We start from the raw sequence: 20696 nt of genomic DNA on the forward strand, positions 1-20696 counted from the left end.
CATAAGCCATATGCGCTCATATTAAGCATAAACAAACATTGAATTACTATACAACTGAATGTGAGACTCCCCCTCCCCCTTTTTCTGATGCTTACCGTTTCAAAAACTTAATTGTAGAGAAAAAAAAAGTAGTATTAATTTGGTTCGAATGTTATAGTTGTGCTTGGTGAGTGTGTGAGTTGTGTGATGTGGGTGGGTGTTGTAGTGGTGTGGTGTGAGTGGTGCAGTGGTGTGGGTGATGTTGCTGCTGTTGCTGGCAAGTGTTGCTGTGCTACTACTACTGCTGGATGGCAAGTGCTGCTGTGCTACCACTGCTGGATGGCAAGTGCTGCTGCTGGCGAGTGATTGATTCTCTATATCGGAGTCGCTTTTGGAATTTTGATTTTGTACTTCTGTGATTTCATTACCATCTATTGCTGGATGATTTGAATCAGGTGTGAGATCAGCACGACAAACTGGACAAGTAGTATGTGAAGCTAACCAAGCATCAATACATTCAGGATGAAAGACATTATCACATTTTGGCAACAATCTAAGTGTTTCATCATCTTCAAATTCATTTAAACAAACTGCACACTCGAGAGCACCTTTTGCCGATTTTTAGACGTTTCACTACTGAGTACATGAATGTGGGAAAATTTTCAATTATGGTTTAGAAAAATACTAGAAATTAGGGGACGATTAATTTTGTAATGTCGGAGACATGCAGTATGCGTATATACCTTTGATTTTAAAGTGTTGAAACTATCCCATTAGATATTTAGATGAACCTATCACTTTGGATTTGGAAGCTTCAAAAGGAGATTCATCTGGGACTTTGACTTTAAACGTTTTATCAAATCCATCTACACAGTAAATTTGTGTCTTGCATACGACGCTAGTAGCTAATAGATTAACATCATGTCTTTCAATGGAACCATATACAAATAAAATAAATTTACAAATAAGAATAACTATAATTTTTAAATCTTAAATATTTTAAAAACACAAAAATAAAAATTTGCCGCGACAAATTTGGACAATCAAATAGCAGCACAAATCAGGACAAATGATATTTACCACAGTATCATCAAACAACCACAAGTTATTTACAATTGTCACATACCAAATTTGCAAGTGGCAAATGGTGACAAAATTTGCATTTGCCACAGCTTTTATCAAAGACAGCCTAAATAATGATGACTGTATTCGTGAATTCAAAATTCGATTCTGTCACTCCAAAATGATATGTTCCTATTGCTTTCATAACAGATAATGCCTTCATCAAACCAATGCAAATTACAGAACATTGGGCCAAAGTATTTGGTTATGAACATGGGATATTGGAAAATAAAAGACAGCAGATCAAGACTCCAAGAGTGAACACTAAAAGATTACACATATACGTACTACTTCGTTGAGAAGTCAGAACACACAACAAAATTAGCACCATGACTTTCTCAAGAATCACGAGAGTATGAAACTACGTTGTGGCGCGGAGAAGGATACCACTTCCCATTCTCCCATTCTTGATGCAACCTCATATTGTGATATGGATAATCAATCTCTTCCCCAGTGCTCTCAAAGTAAACGGAGTACTCTTTAAGAGTTGGCCTAAAATTAACTCTTCCTACCCACCATCCATCATTATCCCAAACGTCGACAGTATCAAGTAGATAAAATCTAGGAACAAGAATTTCAGGTGGCGTAGGCCTGATTTCTCTTGCGTTGACTACTTCTTGCAGCATCTGTTTCTTGTCATCATCTGTCACCAATGTTTGGTATTCTACTAAATACTTGTTTTTCCCCATTGGCATCACAACTTTTGCAGCAAAATACGAGCCCACGAATCCTTCTTGGTTGCTATGGACCTCAACAGAATCACCCTTTTTGAAACTCATTATTCCTTAGAAGAAACAAACTAGTTTTGAGACAACGTAAAAGAGGTTTAAGGATGTATATATAGGAAACTATAGGCTTACTGAATTCGATTTGGATGAGGGTTTCTAATTACAAGTGAAAAAGGGATTCAACTAACTTTCTAAATAGTTGTTAGTGTCCGCAAGATATCATCATCTGACAGCTATTTTGGTTTCCAAAATTACCCAAGTAAATAAAGGTTATGTATGGGTATAAAGTCCATTTAAAATTTCATGTGACAAATTGATAAGGGTAGTTAAGTAAATTTAAACTCATGCGTTTACTTTATGAATCGGGTAGTATTAGGGCAGCTGGGCAGGGAATTAAACCCGACCCGACCTAAACCCGAATATATATGGTTCGGATATATTTCTATAACTTTTCAGGTCGAATACGGGTTAGATTTTTAGTGTTACTCAATTGGGTTTGGAGTTTAGATTCGGATGAAATATTTGCAAAAAATTCAGATTCATATTGGCATATATCTGACTATTCCTGCCCTCGGTATTACACGAAAACTATGAAGTTTCATAAATTCATGTACAACAGTAGGATAGTCCACACAAAACTTAATCGAAATATGAATTGTCACTTAGAACATTTCTAATGCAGGTGGATATGGTGGGAATGTGATTTTATTCACTTCTTTTTGGTTTAAAACTTTTGTCCAATGCAGAGGTGAATATGATGGTGACTATTTTCCCCTAAGTCAAAACGAAGGTGAAACTTTCAATCAAGATAGTGGTTGAGTTGTGAACTTCAGGACGGAATGTTGGATTCTGTCTTAGTGTGTGTGTGTGTGTGTGTGTTTTTTTTTTTTTTTTTTTTTTTTTTTTTCCATAAATTTTTTTTCGGAACTTCGGAATGTTTAATTCCATCCAATGCGTTTTTTTTCGATTTTTTTTTAATTCAGAGACGAAATCCAATTTAATTCCATCCGGCACACATTTTTCATTTGATTTTTATATTCAAAACGGAAAAATCCAACATCCCGTATGCTTTTAGTAATGAATTATTTTAAAGGAAATCTGCTTTTCCATTATAATTTTTTTTTTCACATTGCAATAGTTATCAACTCATCATTTCGATCAATGAAAATATAAACAATCCAATGAATTATTTAAATTTGTTTACTTAAAGTTTAAAATGTCATTTATGAACCCTCAATTTGACAGATTTTCAATAGGTGGACGTGTATATAAGTACACTACCCTAATTTCGAAACAAACCCGGGGTTGCACGGTACAGCTTTTCGTCCTCTCTCACCAACTCAATAGAAAACAAGACGCCTCTCAAATATCAACTTCGTTCAGGTAAAATCTTACATCTAGTTAAGAAATCAATATTGCACTAGTGATTAGAAATGATAGCTTTGTTGATAATGATAAGTATGTAAATAAGTTTTTGCGTCCCACATGTTTGACAAAATGTCTCAACGAGTACTTTGACTGTTTTTGTGTGTTGAGAGATGTCTAGTTCTGTAACGGTTTAGTTACATACAAAAAAAAGTCTACAATCTTCATTCAATTACAAGCAGTAATTGAAGAATTGAAGAATTGAAGACTAGTTTTCACAATATGGAAGATGGTATGAAGAAATGTGAATGTGTGCATATACTTGACCAACTCATAATAAAATCTTATTTGGATTTAAGACCATTTTATGAGCTTTCCAGAATGCGAAACACCATCATGTTCGTTGCAGGCTCTAATTATCGGTATGCCTGGTTTACAACATTCTAGTCTAAGTTGTTTGCCAGACTTGGACGGACCAATGTAAAGGACTTAAAGTTCTTTCGGAAGTTTAATTATATATGATAGAGCATCATATATATAAGTGAAATGAGTCATGGACTATTGTTTGTTTATATTTTATATTTTTGATAATGAAATACTGGTTTAGCATGCCTAGGTCCTATTGGACTTTATTTTGTTATCTTATTAAAAGTTATAACTTTATTTTGTGTGTGTAACATCCTAAATTAGTATGCAATTAGAAGATGATCTTTTTCATAATGACAAGCAATTTGACAATCCACGCCTAATCTATTGTGTTTTGATAGTTGAAATTTTAAATTTTTTGAGATGTGAAACTCTGATTGCACACAATAATGAGATTACACGAGTAGAGCAGTGTTCCACATACTCATGATGATTGACAAGCTATTATGTTTTTTAAATGAACATGGTATTTTAGTTTATAATGATTTTATTTCCTTCAAAATTTGTCTTCCTAATACATAAGCTATGATATTGCTCTACAAACGCCATTATTACATGGTGATATAATTTAATCTCGTGTGTTTGGAGAAGAACGCCACACCGTATCTCAATTTAAGTTGGACGCCTATGCTAGTTGAAACAAATTAGATAAACGTGTCATTTACTTCACAAATTAGACAGACTAAGATTGTGGGTTTATTGTTGAAAAAAAAGGAAATGAGATGCTAATTTGAAGAATAGTAAAAAAAAATTATCCAACAAAAACACAGTAAAAAGAAAAAAGTCAACGAGTAAAAAGGCCCAACTCTTTTAAACCCAACTTTCCTAACACAAAAATTACACAGCTAATGTAGCATTATTGCATCACAGGAATATTGCGGAAAACGCCTTGATAATTTAGCTGTGAATTATTTCCTCTCTAGTGAGAAAGAAGAATGAAGAACAATCTCCAGCGTCTGTTTTCATCTCTCATTGAGATTCCCAAATCAAAGATAGGGTCAGGAATCCCTCAATCCCAACTGTCCATTCTCTTGAATTCGAGAGGAATCTTTACATCATTCATACTGCAAAACCAACACCAAACTCCTGAAAATTTGGACAATAAGAAAGAGGAAGAGACTGATTCCGAAACTTTAAAAGAGAAACCAGAAGAATCCTTAGAAGAAGAAGGTGACATTGATGAGTATGGTGTGAACAGAAAAACTGGTGAGGTTGGTGGACCCAAAGGACCTGAGCCGACTCGTTATGGTGATTGGGAATGCGGCGGTCGTTGTAGCGATTTCTGATTGGCAAAAATCAATGGTCATAGACGCTCCGTAGGTTGTGAGTCATCAGATGTATTTTATCAATGTTTACCATTGTACTTTTTTTTTTGGCAAAAATGAGAATAAATTGTTGGGAGAATTGAAGTACATCTGCAGTCAATTCTCTCTACCTGGATGAAGAATTGAAGACTAGTTTTCACAATGTGGAAGATGGTATGAAGAAATGTGACTGTGTGCATATACTATGTTAAACAATGGAGTCTGACTGACTTGACCAACTCATAATAAAATCTTATTTGAATTTAAGACCATTTTATGAGCTTTCCAGAATGCCAAACACCATCATGTTCGTCGCAGACTCTAATTATCGGTACCTGCCTAGCCGCCTGGTTTACAACATTCTAGTCTAAGTTGTTTGTCAGACTTGGACGGACCAATGTAAAGGACTTAAAGTTCTTTCAGAAGTTTAATTATATATGATAGAGCATCATATATATAAGTGAAATGAGTCATGGACTATTGTTTGTTTCTATTTTATATTTTTGATAATGAAATACTGGTTTAGCATGTGTCTCTAGATGCCTAGGTCCTATTGCTATGACTATCATTGTTGGACTTCGGATACCATCTAACTTATTTTTGAGCTTCTTCTGATATGGTGATACCAAAAGGAGTGGATGTGGTCTCATTTTGAGGAGGTTTATTTTTGCTCTTGGTTGGTCGTGAATCATAACCCTGCCTTGAGAATTTTGTATATTTTATGCTTTTGTTCATTTCTTTTATGCTCGTGGTCTTAAACATGCTTTACAATTTCGTTATTTACTTATAACTCTCTGTATGCTATTCGCCATTTGCTCTTCCTTCAAGACTTATATAAGCATGGGTTCAACTGAGATTGGGTTGCCTACACCTTCCACCATGGCTGTGCCAGAATTGGGATCACCAACTACGGAGAAGCCCGTGTCTGATACAAAACCAAAGAAGAAGATCTGTTGTGCTTGCCCTGACACCAAGAGGCTTAGGGATGAATGCATTGTGGAGCATGGTGAAGCTGCTTGCGCAAAGTGGATCCGAGCTCATCGAGAGTGCCTGCGTGCTGAGGGTTTCAATATTTAATACTTAAGGAGTTGAGTTTTAGAAGGAATATGAAGAATTCTGCTCGGATAGTAGGAAAGAACTGTTTTCTCAGTGTCCTGTTACAGCTGCCCAGTTTTATGGTTATACTGGATTAGGATTTTAACACTCAAGTACTTAACTGGGTGAAAGTTAACTTCATAAAATCCAAGAAATGGAAACTATAGGATAATCTTGGAAAAAGGAATTCATTGGAAAATTTGTTGGTAGTTACTTCTGTTTGTCTTTGCTTGAATAGTTTCTTTAAGAAATAGTGCCAGACTGCTAGTTCATTATTAGATTCTCATCGAATTTGTTTTGCTCAAAATAGTTCTTTAATGTGGTCATGCGGTTGATTTGAGATTTATCATGTCTATGTTATGCCTTAGTTCAATCACTGAACTTTTTTATTCAGGTTTGTTCAGGCATGGTTTGGGATCTCAATTACAGGTTGATCTTGTCTCCCTTCATATTTTTAAATGGACATCCATATATCTAATACCATGGTCACAGGTCGACTCTACTTGAAGCATGGTCTGATCACCTGAATGTATTGGTCTGGTAATTCGTTGTTCATATCAGCTGATGCTGAGATTCAAAAACCGGTATATAAATTGGCTTTGAGAGTTTAAACTATAGATATCATCTGTGTCAAAAGAACCAAACGTCAACAGAGTACATGGGTCTTGCTCTGAAGTGAAGGGTCACCAGTTATCATTCATGTCCGTTTAAAGATCGGGTCCAGGTTGCCTTTAATGAAGTTCATGAACAGTGTCAAAGCAGTCAAGCAGCAAAACTGATCAATGTGTTCAACTTATTTCATTGTCCTCATTGTCCTCAAATGCATCATGATCTATCAAATGTTGGAACAACAGCTAGTTGATGAGTGAATGAGGCTCAGATTGGCCTTGTATTAGACAAAAGGAAACATCTCTGGGCGTGGCTGCAACCAAGTTACCTCGCCAAATCATACCCAAAGATTCTTCCTTTACGTCTGAAGATCAAAGTTCACAAAATCATAACAGCCTTATTTTGAAAAAGAAGAAGAAGAAGAAGAAGATGCTGATCGTGATGAAGAAGTAGCAACAGCAGCAACAACAACAACAAAAACAAGATGAAGGGTGTTTATTTTGTGAATGTAATCATCGGCTCTATTAAACAGAGAGGGGCAACAACCCAACAAAACTCCCTACCTCCCTAAGCGAGCCTCATACTTAAACTAATGATGGAAGCCATTCTACCAACCTCACCTTTGTTTTTATACAACCCTAATTTTTTTTGCCTTCCCCGTTTTTACCCTCCTCTTTGTCTCTAATCTCTACTGGGATAGGGAGCGTATTGGTCTAGTGGAGGGTGTTTTCTACATCTTCTACATATGGTAAAAAGTGAAGTGAGGGTCTGCGTTTGTTTACTCACTCCATTGAGTTGAGAAAAGTAAAGGAAAACTAATGAGTAGTCTACTATGGAATAGAAAAGAAACCAATGTAAGAGCATCATTGTTAAAATTGATTTCGAATGTGACAGTTGACAAAAAATTTGGCAATTTTTCGTCTTCAATGCGCGGTCAAAACTCAATTTCTATTCTAACAATTCTCAAATTCCAGACCAAATTAGTGAGAAATATAGAAATGAGCTGCACGGGCCAAATTTTGCCGTCCAACATTTTTTTCCTTTTTATGATCCCTCATAATCAATAGTAACGCCTTCAATATTGTCAACGTATGATGTGCTACAAAACGAGGCAAAAATTAATTAAAAACTTACACAAATGAAGTCTGACTAAAATGCAATCGAGATTAACTGCTGCGCTATGAGAATCATTTGTATGTAAACTAATCTAGCTGCAATGCCTTCTCTTTAATTGGAAAAATCTACTATGCCATATGGTGACAGTCGTTATATAGTTCAATTACGACTAGACAAAATATCAAGTTAGTTCAACATGATAGATTGCACGCCATTAGTTGATCAAGGTATCAAGTTGGTTTCGTCGGATTAGAGCAAAGATTTTCTTATCAAATCAGCTTGTTTTGTACCCCCTTAAATCTAATCAAACTTGTACTATAGTAGTAAATAGTTTTGCCTACAATGCCACTCCTCAAGTTCGTTTTACAGGATGAGCCTATGATGCATGTTGTCGTGCCTCCGGCACAAATTATGTTTCCAACACATGCATGTGTTAGGCTTGTCAGTGGGTTGCACAAAAACGTTTTACATTGCTTATGGGTTTGTTGACCTTGTCCAGGCTTTTAGATAATATTTCACTTATGTTTAGAAAATCAAAGTGTTCAGAACTCTCTCTATGACCAGCTTATCGTTTTGCAATATGTGGTGGTTTAATATACGCAGAGACCATGTTCTTTATTGAAATTTTTGTGTTATATACATTGCATTCAAATTGCCTCAATCTGCTATTTATGCACTGTTAGACCGTGATTATTTTTTCTTGTTGTCAGTACAGGTTGAGGTGGAAAGGATTGATATTGGCTATATGGTTGAGTCAAACTTGACATGTTAAAAGTTTTTTCAATTGGTTTCATCCTTTTACAATTTTCTGTTATATGTGTCACAAACCAGTGCGTGTTCTTCCTCTGAAAATTCGCTCCCTTGGTACACATCTTGAGGTCATCAAGGAGGTTGACAATGTTGGGGCTTTTTGAAAAAAAAGTCCAAGACTAGTGTTATCTCTTTCATTCTTCCTCTGAAAAAGAATTTTCCTTTAAAATAAAGTTGTCATCTTGAATTAAGGTTTTGTTATCAAGGAGGTTGACAATCATGTTGGGGCTTTTTGAAAAAAAGTCCAAGATTTAGTTTGTTTAAATGTGTTTTGTGTCTTTTGAAAATTTTGTGTTTGTCTTTGAAAGAAAGGAAATAGATAAAAGAAAAGGAAAATAAGAGTGAAGACATAGTTTCCATAGTTTGTTTCGAAAGGAAATGGAGAACTTTTCCATATGGAAACAAATGGAAAAGGTTTTGGTTTTAAATAACCCCTCAAATTTTGTGGAAAGGAAAGAAAATATAAATAAATAGAACTTACTACTTCATAGTCATCAACAATTACAATTTCTTTTCCTTTGTATTCCGAAATTCGAATTATCCAAATTCCAAATAAGAATTCGGTTTTCAATTTGTTTATTTGTGTTTTGCAAACGACTTAAAATTATTTCCTTTCCATTCCATTCCATTCCTAAGTTCCATATGTAAGGAGATACTTAAATGCTCTTTATTATGTCAGGGTACCAGAGGATTGTATTGGGGAACGTTGGGTGGTACGCTACATGTAACCCTTTGTACCGTCTGTTGTTTACTGATGGATAATGAGATTGTCATACGCTGGAAGCAACACTTATACTTGAGATTTAATAAATAGTCTTGAATTTGGCATTAGTTAAAGATAATTTATTGATTCAAATGACTTTCCGGTTTAAAGGTTGCAGTGGAATGAACTTATCAAGAATGAGATGGGTGGGTGGTTGTGTCTTGATCTTGGCATTAGTAAATTGCCAAATTCAGAGTTGCACACCCTTTTTTTTTTTTTTTTTTTTTAATAGAGAAGGTCTCATCACATCTATTCTACTAATCATAATTTTATGAGATGGACTACTAGAGAATGTTAACTCAATAAAATCTTTTTTGACTGCAAGATTAAGAGATTGTGTAGGTTGCACAAGTTTTGAACTAATAGAAAGTATCAACTAAGGCGATTCACTTGATGAAATTCCTAGAATTTCATCCCTAAATATTTTTCATATTTGTGAAAATATCATTTTAATATTAGGTCTGAACATAACTGGGAACCAAAAAAAACAAAAAAATTAATTTTTTTTTTTTATTAAATACTAAAAAATAAACATCCTAAGGTTATTTTTTTTTTTTTAGTTTTTTTTTTGGAAGAAAGAAAAAACAAATTTAGATTAAACCTTTAGATTAAAATCAATTATGGCTTTTCATACATGAAAATGTCATTTTAATTGATTTCTTTAGTGGGTAAAAATGTTGGCAGTTATTTAGGTTAGAAGCAGCAAATGCTATAAGGAAACGTTTTGTTGTTTGAGTGTCTAGTGGAAATGAGTTTGGTTGTTTTCAAACTCAAGTTTAAAAAACAAAATAATCATAAAAAGTTCTATGTTTTAAGGTTTGTAGAACTATAGAAAAAGATGATGAGGCTCAGATTCGCCTTTTCTCAGACAAAAGGAAAGATCTTTGGGCGTGGCTGCAACTTAGTTGTGCCTCGCCAGAACATACCCAGAGACTACTTCCCTAACGTCTGTAGATCAAAGCTGAAAACTTTTGTATCATCACAGCCTTATTTTGTTGTTTGTAATGATGATGATGAAGAAGAAGATGGTGGTGGTGTTGATAATAAGCAGCAATAACAACACCAACATCAACGGAAAAAAAGAGAGAGAGAAAGAAAGAAAGAGAAGGGTTGTTTATTTAATAAAAGTAATCATCGGCTCTATAAAACAGAGAGGGGCAACAACCCAACAAAACTCCCTACCTCCCTGAGCAAGCCTCATACTTAAACTAATGATGAACACCTTCTTCCATCCTCACCTCTCTACTTATAGTGCCATAACTTGTTTGCCTTCCCGTTTTCACCCTCCTCTTTTCTGTTAATCCTCATTGAACTTAGGAGTACAGAGGGTGTTTCCGACATTTCACTGCTTGCAGTAAAAAGTAGAATTGGGGGCAATTCGGAGATATGGTTTTGCATGTCAATATTGTCTTTTCCTACCAAGTGCAGCAGCAGTTGTGTGAAATGAATTCTGTACTGGAACAAAAAGAACTCACCTGGAAGTTTGCAGCCAAAGGAATTTCAATATCTATCTATCACAAATTCACAAGAAGCTCAATCAACTATATAATTAGGAAAAAAATATACTGGGGGCATACCAACAAACTAATTCACAAGAAACGCAAGTGTTTTTATACATGAAAAGATATAGTAACATAAGGTCGAGTAATTCTCTTAATTCTTAGTTTTGCTCAGTATAGAGGAGCTCAAGAGCATAGATACAGAATTGTAGTACAGTTTAAGTGGTGAACAGAGTTTCCAAAAGTACAAACTATTTAAGCAGCAATGGTTCTTTTCTCCATTTAGTACAGACCAAAGAGAATGATTCCATTTATTTCTTTGCTAACAGCTTCTTAGGCAGCATCTCTAAAGGAGTAGTCTTGAGCAGGAAGAGCCTGGCAGCACGCTCTGGCAAAGTACCCCCACATTTCAATCCGCGTGCTTGCAACTCTGCTTTTAGCCTTTCCATGCCAAGCACCTTTATCAAATGACAAAATGTATTGGTAAAACTCGAGTCGAAACAACTGACATCATCTCTTGAATATAAGGAGTAAAAAATGAAACTAAGTCTAGGTTTAATTACAACAGTTTAAGAATTGGAATATTAACATAACATATACAGTAAAGACAAACTAGGCCTAATAAAAACAAGTGGCTATCTGTAACAAAAGATATAGACAACACAGAATGATCATAGCATATAAACCATGGATTAAACAAATACGCTTTTATATGTTGTAAACTTTTCATCCATTATTTGAATAAAAAGAACATATGATCCTTTTGACGTTCAAGTCACTGACTAGGTTTGTCACTTTGTTGAATGCAGAAGTTGGTCTTATATCTGGTGGAATGGCTTTTTATATAGTTTAATTTATGATGAGAAGAAAGAGTACAGACCACTGAAAGAAGGACAACATCAACAGTCATTCAACTGATTGAAACAGAGAAGGGAAAAATCAAACCAAACCAAACTTTCTTTGCAATCAGAAAATAAACCGTAAGTGAAGTTCTAGTGCCAGGAATGAATCTGTCCACTCGCTGGAATTTATCTTCCGGAATTTGCAAATTCTTTCAAGTTCAAGTTCCACACTACCAGAGTTACATCAGACATCTGCCAATGAGGTGGCCATCACAAAGGAGCCCTCCAATTCAGTATTCACTCCTCCTTCAGTCCTCACCCAGGGTCATACACTCATACAACAGCAAAATGAACCATATGAAAGTTCCAGACTGAGCTTCTCACATGACAGTAATAAGAGAAGTCTAATTAATTCACGCAGATCTTTTTGCCAAGTAATTAGGACCACAGCTTATCACTGTGAAACAAATTCTTATTACTATTCATAAAGAAAAGAACAGAGTTTTGGAACTTATCCCTCTTAGCATATAACCATGAGACCAGCGTGAGTGTGAGTCATTGTAATTCCAAGGAACCTATGGTGGAACCTTCTTATAACAATTAGATAGAATCCGACCACTTACAAAAGAAATCCTCCTCAAAATACGCCTCGTGTTATTGGGAACCAATAATGACAGCGACAGTCCAGGTCACTTTGGCAATAGAGTCGTACAAATATCTCGTTTTTCTTTCTCCTTTATTATTATTATTTTTTCTAGTCCTACATATATCTAGCTAAAAATCATATTTTGAACATGGTCAGACCCTGAAATCATCTCAATCTACAAAATGCGTCAATGCCAAACTTTCTAAAAGAAATTATCCTTCTCAACAGGATTCCATATCCACCCTTTCAGAGTGATGACAAAAGCAAACGAATAGGCATAGCTGAGTGATGCTGTGATACACCTATGCTATCATCTATTGCTAATGGTCCAAAAATTGCCATATATCATATAGGTCTTCTTGAAGAATTTCTAAAATCTTCTTATTTCCTCAAGTTTCGAACTCAGTTTTAATTATGTATTTCTTAGGCACTTCAATGATTCTCCGAAAGTCTAGAGCAAGAACCTTATACAAAAACTCTAAGCTATTATAGGCAGCGCCTCGGCGACATAAGGCGGCCAAGGTGCCTAAGGCGGTGTTTTTAAGTGAAAATAGTTGCAAATTATTGCTCAAATCAAACCTAGCACCTCATCACATCACCCCAACCTACATACCTAATAACATAGTCCCAACAGTTAGGGGTCAGCAGAATGAATCTTTTTTGTCCTCTCAAGTGTGTCTAATACCCTAGTCAGTTTACTTAAAAATTGAAATCATATCATAATGCCCTTTTGTCGGTTTCAATAATTTCATTCTACATCAAGAACCATACCGAGTCCAGATTCATTGGTAGGCCTTCTTCAATGATATAGCAGTAGTAATGAGTATGGTAACCTCAATGTAGAAAATCTTAGTGTGATGATACGGCAAACACTGATCAATATTGAATCAGTTTATGAGAACTACGTGAGACAACCACATAATTAACATATTATGTTTATTCCAGTTGATGGACATGAAATTAACAAGAAACTAAAGCATAATATATAGATATTAATATTAAAGAAAGAAGAAATTTAGCATTATGAACATACCTCCATCTCTCTTGCAGTATTATAATCATTGAAATCCAGTGGCTTGTCAGTATTGGTATTATCTCCGTTTTCAACCGCTATGTTTTCAATCGAACCATTGGCTTCAGTAACATTGTCACTGCTTTCAGATTTATCCACCACTTCAGTAGTACAGTCACTCACATTCTGATCAACTGTTTCTTCAGACACTCCAGATTCCACATCAAGAGGAACACTCTCTTCAACTGCAGAAACCCTTTTCACACTACTAGGTTCAGCCAAACCACTTCCCTCATCATGAATTTCTCCATTCCCAGAACCTTCCCCAACCTCAAAACTTCCACCATTACCGTTTTCTTCCTCCAAATTACTCTCCATAGACCCTCCACCCGAAGACTCCCCTTCGCTTAGAACATCATAAACAGACCTTGAACACCCCTCACCATCCTTACTCCTCATTTCACAATTCATAACACCATCAAGAACAACAGCCTCCTCCTCCTCCTCCTCCTCCTCGTCCTCGTCCTCATCGCTTTCCTCCTCCTTGGACATCCTACACAAATTGCTCAATATTAAAAACACTAAAACCAAAATATTAAAAAAACTAGACCCTTACCATAACTTCAACCGCTTCGACCCCGATTTCCCAGCCGAAGGCAAGATCTTTCTCTTAGCATCCTCAAGCCTTCCCAACGATTCCCTAACCGAAGCCTCGACAACATCCATACATTTCTCCGAATCCTCTCTATACTTAGCAATATACTTCTCCGACTCCCCATTCCCCCCATTCTTCTTCACAGCCTTAGCTTTCTTCTTAATAAAATCCTCCGCAATCTTCTCCAACTTCCTCTCCTCCGCTTCCGCTTTCCATTCCTCCAACTTCTTCTCAGCATTCACATGTCTCAATCTTCTTCCACTCATATCTCTACACGCATCAAAATTATTAGTCTTTTTCTGACCCGCTTTCGTTGCCGCCCCACGTAAAAGTGACCCGAACCCACCTTTCCCACCAACAAGACGGAGAAGGAGGTTGACTGTAATGAATGATTCATTGTTGGGTATTGTTATTAAGGTTTGGTCATGGATTTGTTTAGTACCTGTTATTAATCTTTGGTGTTGTGATGGTATTTGAGTAAGGGACTGTAATTGGGTTTTAATTGATGAGCCTGAAATTGTTGGGTTTGTGAATTTTAAAGTTGTTGTTTTTCCATCCAAGAGTTTCACTAACACGTTGTGAATCGCCATTAGAGAGAGATTAAGTTTTGAGATGGCAGCTCTTTTTTTGGGACGAAAAGAGAGTTTTTGGTTGGGTTTTTATTAGGGGTGGAACTTGGGTTCGGGTTAGCCCAAGCACGATGAATTTAAACTCGACTTGGTTTTGGGTTGGGTTCGTGTTAGAATATAAAAAAAACCGAAAAACACGAGCCTGTGCATATGTACATATATCTTTCAATCATTCTCCTCCATTAAATACATAAAAAACACTAACGGCAAACACCTACTGCGGGATCGCATAATCCACGGCATCGAGTTGCCGTGAGATCCCATATCCCACGGAAGGTGGCTGCCGTAGGGTTTTTTTTTTTTTTTTTAATAGCCACCATAAAAAAAAGTTAGTTGCCGCGAAATGATTTTGTTTACTAAAATTGAGTATTTGTTTGTATTAATTATTAAAATTCTTCTTCATTAATTTGATCACAATTTTTTTTTATACCATATGAAAATATTTGTCGCGAAATAGCAAAATTATGGCTCGATTATATATATTTTTTGTCATGGCTTTGGTGTTGTTCTTGGAGTGTATAAATAAACTTCAAAGAAGAAAATAAGGTATTCATATATCGTGTATGTTCAATATACAAAATTTGAAGTGAAAAAAAACAAAAAACACAAAAAAAAATATGCCGCGACAAAAATATATCGCGATCTCGCTTGCAACCCGCTATCGTGGATTGTGCGATTTTCTCGCAAAGAATCCCATGGGATATGAGATCTCGCGACAACCTGCTGCCGTGGATTGTGCGATCTCGCTGCAGTTGCTTGCCGTGGGATATGAGATCTCGCGGCAACTGCCTGTCGTAGAACTATGGGCATGTAGAGTGTAAAAGTACATCTAAAGAATAACCATTATTGTTTTACTTTTTGTCAAATGGGTGCTAGTCCCATTTATCGGGGTGCCAATACCGCGCCCCAAAAATAAGGTTGAGATTCTCTAGTTTAGAGAGAATAATATAATCAACAAGTTAAGTTTATCTTTAAAATAATCAAATCTCTTTGATTTTATTAGAAGATTTTAATTTTAGTGTTTTTTATCTCATAATTCCAAAAAAACCAGAAAATTTTGACCAACCCATTCTAATCCGACCCAACTTGAATTGGTCGGGCTAGGACTTGGGCTGAAAATTTAAAGACCGACTAGGACTTGGTTCCGGACTCGAGTTAAACATTTGAAACTCGGTTTAAACTCGGATTATGTCTCAACCCGACCCAATCCGCCCGATTTCCACCCCTAGTTTTTATAAGCGGGGGACAAATGGGCTTTTTTAATCAAAGCCCAATTATGATTTTGACTACAAAGTCAAGAGTCAATTCGTGTTGACTAAACAAACCGCGGATCACACATTCACACCAACAACATGATCGGATTACCAGAAATTAAAAAGTCTGCACGGGCAGCATGAGCCTTGTATGATTATCAGCAAATTAAACAAGGTATAAATTGCACCAAGCATGACTACATTACAAACTACTCCTAAGGAAAAAAACATGACTTATCGTGTAGTGGGTTTTGTGATGGCATTGTTGATGCTGGTTTCTGCTTCCAAAGCATATGATTTAGCTCCAGTAGCATGCAGCAGTGTCGAACAGAGTTTGATGCCATGCTTCCCATATTTGCAAAACACCATGCCCAATCCATCGAACGAGTGTTGCCACGGTATCATGGTTGTCGCCAGTGAAAATATGATGGCTGTTTGTATGTGTATTAAAAGTGCCATGATTGACAGGAACATTGTAAACATTAATAGCTCTCTCTCTGTTAGTCTCCCACAGACATGCGGCATGAACTTTATGATGCCACCCATTTCAAAAACCATGAACTGCTCTATGTCAGAGGCCAGTACTGGGCACATGAGCAACAGTTATTGAAGGAACTTCTATGGAGTATGGGTGGAACCACATGTTTGGTGGTAGGAAGTCATCTATTACCCTAAAATGTAATTGCATAAGATGTGGTGGAATAATTGCAGTATATTGTAATCTTGCATGATCAATAAGATTTTTCTTGGGTGACTTTCACTCAAGAATAGATCCTTCAGAGAAGTGATTTTCAGAAATAGGATTTCCTGAAAAACAAATTACATAGAAATGAGAAATGCAAAACAGCAGCATAAAGTAACTTGATAAAAAAACTGGATACCTCCATTAGTTCCCATGATGCTTTGCTACTTGATGATGAATCAAGAACTACCTTATATGAAGGACTTGATATAGCGGTTGCTGCTAAAGCGCCAACAGGCTCACCAGGAGGATAAAATCTACTGCCATCATCCCTGAGTCTACTTCGTATTTAAACTGGATTATGGAAGTACTACACGTTAGTCACAGTCCCAAGTCCTAATATAGCACAGAACATCTCGAAGAACAGTCATTAAGATTTGAATAAGGTTCACGGTTCAGCTAAACCTGTAGACGAATGAACAAGAACTTCTTTGAGTAAATAGAATGTACCAAATCTTCATAGAGGGGTTTAGACTTCAGACTATGGAAAGGAACGCCTTTTGATCAATCTTAATGACTCAGAAAGGTATTCAACTCCATTAGCATCAAACTTGCCAAGGAAGAGTGAGGTAATGTCCTCAATGAAATTCTTCCGAGTAAACTTCCCTCAATCAGCAAGTGAAATACCTAAGAAGTCAATCCATTGAACGACCTTGTTAATGCAAGACTCGCTTTTGGAATCTATCAAATTTCTTAAGCCGGAAAGTTTAGGAAGGAAATTGTCAACAGGTGCTTTTCCATTAGTCAGGTGATTTTGTACTGGCAAATCCACCGGCCAGCTCAGTAATTAGAGTATACCCACATCCCAAGCGATGCAGCAGCCATGAAACATCATGAATACTAGCTGGAAGATATTACAAAAAAAAAAAAAATGCATGACTTTGGAACTGAAGTCTTTCAAGCAAACGCTATCACATAACCAAACGAATTCAATGATATAAAACCCGAATGATAATAGTTTCTGACAACTAACGTTGCCAGGCAGATCAGAGTCAATATAAAAGCGCAGCTGCTGTTAGTATCAGGATTACCCAATAATAAAGTCTAGAGATGTGAAGGTAAAATTAAAACAAGAGGATAGTCCAAGGCATATATTCTCAGTTTGCAAAATAAAACCTTTGGGTGATGATACCAGAGTTCTGGGGGCTCGATTCTCTCATTTAAAACAGTTTTAAATAAATAAATAAATAAATAAATATATATATATTATCAGTTTTAATGCTATTTTTCATTTACAACGGCTAGGACACACTCTAATTTGACACACCTGTTAGGTATGATACTAGGATGGTCTCTACCCGGCACACACCATTTTATATCTCTACACTATATGATAGCCGGATATTTAGGAGAAAAATTTCTCAACGAAATGTGTATTTGTAATCTCTCTATTTTATGATTTTAGAACCACCACCCTTAATTATTCTAATCAGCTCTCTCTTTTTTAAATAATTTACCAAAAACTCTCTCACTTTATTGAAATTATAATTAGTTTTATATTATTTAAAATAATTTAGAAAACCTTATTCACGTCACTCAAATTATATTCAACCCCTCTTAATGTTTTATATTATTTTTTAGATTATAACTAGAATTCAAAAAATCATACTATCATAAAGATGTTAGAGCGACATGTTTAAAGATTTGAAAAAACACCGATGCGTAGTTTTTATTAATGGACCATATATGCAGAACACCACCTTACTAATCAATGAACATTACTGGTTGATTTGATCTGCCAGATTGAACAACTGAAATGATGCCAGTCTGAGTGTCTTAGAATGTTATTCGGCTCTTAGTGACTTAGTCCCACATAGAAGAGGTGTGATATTTGTAAGGCATAGGTGGATGTACTAAAGGTAATGCCAAATATTGAGATACATACTTACCTGGACGTGGTCAATGGGCGATCATGAAGGTCTATGTCCTAGGTTAGTGACCTCCATTGCACTCAGGAGGGGTGCTGGCCTAAGATATCTCCGAGTGGGATAATCTACGTCATAATTTGTTGTAGAGGGCGTTCGTTCGCTGTTTTTCTTGGCCCCTGCAATATTTAGGAGATTTTCAAATTTTTTGTAATATCTCTTTTTATGAACTGGCAGTCTTTAATTATTCGTGCCGAATAATTTACCAAAAACTCTCTGTTTATTGCTTAAAATTAGTTTTATTTATTTAAAATAATTTATAAAACGCGTTCTAAATTATATTCAAAATATGTTTTATAATTTTTTAGATTATTACTTTCAAAAATCATACTATCATAAAGATCTGAAAAAACACCGATCGTAGTTTTTATTAATGGACCATATATGAACAAAGGTTCAAAACATTACTGGTTGATTTGATCTGCCAGATTGAACAACTGAAGTGATGCCAGTCTGAGAATGTTATTTGGCTCTTTTTCGAAGAGGTGTGATATTTGTAAGGCATAGGTGGATGTACTAAAGGTAATGCCAAATATTGAGATACATACTTACCTGGACGGGGTCAATGGGCGATCAGGAAGGTCTATGGCCTTTAGTGACCTCCATTGCACTCTGCAAATCTGATTTTCAAATTTTTGTGGCACTGTTTTTCTTGAACTGGCAGTCTAAGGTGCGTGCCGAAAATGAAATCTTAGTTTTGTTTACACGGAACGCATTCTAGTCCAAATATGATTTAAACTTTTAAAGCATGTCTTTAAAAGTACATATTATCTGAATCAAAAAGTTAAAAAACATCGATGATCTTTTGAGAACCAACAAAAGGTCCCGCTGGAATTTTAGTTCGGCTCACGTATTAAATAATTTAGTCAAAAATAAAAATTGATACATTTTGAAACCAACAAAAGGCCAGGCAGGTTTTAGTTCGGCCTTTCACTATGTTAGTAGGAATCAGTCTTGAATCTTGTGGACGCAGTATAAATTTCTAACAATGCGCTGTTTGGTTCATTATTCCTGAAATTAATTTCAATTTTGAAATATTATTAGCCTAACCTTACAGAGATGGGACTGATGATTAGTACTTAGTGGTGCACAATGAACAGAAAGAGCCGATACAGTGAACATGGTGTAGTACTTGGAGGATAATATATACCTCCTACCTTGACAAAAAGTTCTAAGTTCAGATATATGAGGAGCTGCTAGGAACTAGCTAGTTGAAAATGAATTATCTGATGCAGTACGACACCAGTTCCGGGTATGATAGCCTGTCAGTTTACACTGAAGTCTTTAACTGTATAGTAAGTTAGTAACACTCGGAAATGAAGAACTACTGACCAAGACCAACCATGACAATAACCTTACCTCGCCAAAAACAGAAACATTTGCAAGTACGTAATTAACACAAAATTTACCTATCAAGGATTTAAGACAAATTATATGAACCTATAGCACTAAAATAAAATCTAACGATAAGTAACAGGCAACAGATCAAGAAAACATTCAAACTATGGAATATGTCTGGCAAGGATTCCGGACAAGTTAAATGAACTGTTTGTTGCGCACCTGCTATTAGCGCATTGCCAAGTACTATCTGAAAACCAAGGCAATCGAAAATATTTCAGCAAAAGTTATTAACTCCGTACCAGTTAAGCCTACGATGCGAAATGCTGTGTGCCTGGCTGGTGCCTAGAAAAGTGAGGTTACCCAATAATAGTAGTCTGAAAACGTGGAATAAATACAAGTTACTTCCAAAGATGTTCATCCAGTCTCTCCCTTACTTTGTCCTCTTCGACAACTTCCCCTTCTTCAAGGTCTATATTTGTCCGTATGTGTGGGTTATTCCACAAGGAGTGCATTACAAAAGGAAAGACAAGCAAGAAAATATAATCATATAGAAAATTAGAAATATAAGATTATGGAGATATGCAAATGAAAACTTGTAAAAACTGAAAACAACAAAAAAGAAAGCACCAAAAAGAAAAAAACATTTTCATTTGTCTTGTTTTTTGCAGGTTTGGGAGCGCAGTGTCAAAGACTAGCACTGGGCAGATGAGAGACGGTTATTTGAAGGAACTTCTATGGAGTAAGGGTGGAACCACATGTTTGTTGGCAGAAAGTCATCTATTACTCTACAATCAGATGTGGTTTAATAACTGCAGTATGTTGTAATCTTGCAGGA

General features: G+C 35.9%; 3 protein-coding genes, 1 long non-coding RNA gene and 1 other non-coding gene across 5 annotated transcripts; 3 read left to right on the forward strand and 2 right to left on the reverse strand.

Moving 5' to 3' along the window:
* Positions 1-1439: 1439 nt before the first annotated feature.
* On the reverse strand, positions 1440-1880 carry LOC147514019 (protein AGENET DOMAIN (AGD)-CONTAINING P1-like). Its single transcript, XM_086598986.1, has one exon. It carries the CDS (start codon positions 1878-1880, stop codon positions 1440-1442), a length of 441 nt encoding a protein of 146 aa, XP_086455112.1.
* Positions 1881-2956: 1076 nt separating this feature from the next.
* Positions 2957-6363, forward strand: LOC147514020 (cytochrome c oxidase copper chaperone 1-like). Its single transcript, XM_086597419.1, has 2 exons — positions 2957-3212; positions 5753-6363. Exon 2 carries the CDS (start codon positions 5765-5767, stop codon positions 5999-6001), a length of 237 nt encoding a protein of 78 aa, XP_086453545.1. The 5' UTR covers positions 2957-3212; positions 5753-5764; the 3' UTR covers positions 6002-6363.
* Positions 6364-10905: 4542 nt separating this feature from the next.
* LOC147514021 (uncharacterized) lies at positions 10906-14683 on the reverse strand. Its single transcript, XM_086597421.1, has 3 exons — positions 13933-14683; positions 13338-13869; positions 10906-11274 (listed from the first exon to the last, which is right to left on the reverse strand). Exons 1-3 carry the CDS (start codon positions 14559-14561, stop codon positions 11128-11130), a joined length of 1308 nt encoding a protein of 435 aa, XP_086453547.1. The 5' UTR covers positions 14562-14683; the 3' UTR covers positions 10906-11127.
* On the forward strand, positions 11274-13476 carry LOC147514022 (uncharacterized). Its single transcript, XR_015215806.1, has 2 exons — positions 11274-11921; positions 11971-13476. It is a non-coding gene; the product is annotated as an uncharacterized LOC147514022 (long non-coding RNA).
* Positions 14684-18476: 3793 nt separating the features above from the next.
* LOC147514023 (U1 spliceosomal RNA) lies at positions 18477-18635 on the forward strand. The gene has a single exon (XR_015219659.1). It is a non-coding gene; the product is annotated as a U1 spliceosomal RNA (small nuclear RNA).
* Positions 18636-20696: the final 2061 nt, after the last annotated feature.

This window comes from Coptis chinensis, chromosome 3 (assembly GCF_015680905.1).
Source record: "Coptis chinensis isolate HL-2020 chromosome 3, ASM1568090v1, whole genome shotgun sequence".
In the NCBI taxonomy this organism is placed as follows: Eukaryota; Viridiplantae; Streptophyta; class Magnoliopsida; order Ranunculales; family Ranunculaceae; genus Coptis; species Coptis chinensis.

Excerpts from the sequence above, each read along its gene's own strand:
- LOC147514019 (XM_086598986.1), bottom strand. The coding sequence starts at position 1,880 with ATGAGTTTCAAAAAGGGTGATTCTGTTGAGGTCCATAGCAACCAAGAA.
- LOC147514020 (XM_086597419.1), top strand. The coding sequence starts at position 5,765 with ATGGGTTCAACTGAGATTGGGTTGCCTACACCTTCCACCATGGCTGTG.
- LOC147514021 (XM_086597421.1), bottom strand. The coding sequence starts at position 14,561 with ATGGCGATTCACAACGTGTTAGTGAAACTCTTGGATGGAAAAACAACA. Across the intron at positions 13,870-13,932 it reads TCGAAGCGGTTGAAGTTATG|GATGTCCAAGGAGGAGGAAA; the intron begins GTAAGGGTCTAG and ends CAATTTGTGTAG. Across the intron at positions 11,275-13,337 it reads ATACTGCAAGAGAGATGGAG|GTGCTTGGCATGGAAAGGCT; the intron begins GTATGTTCATAA and ends CATTTGATAAAG.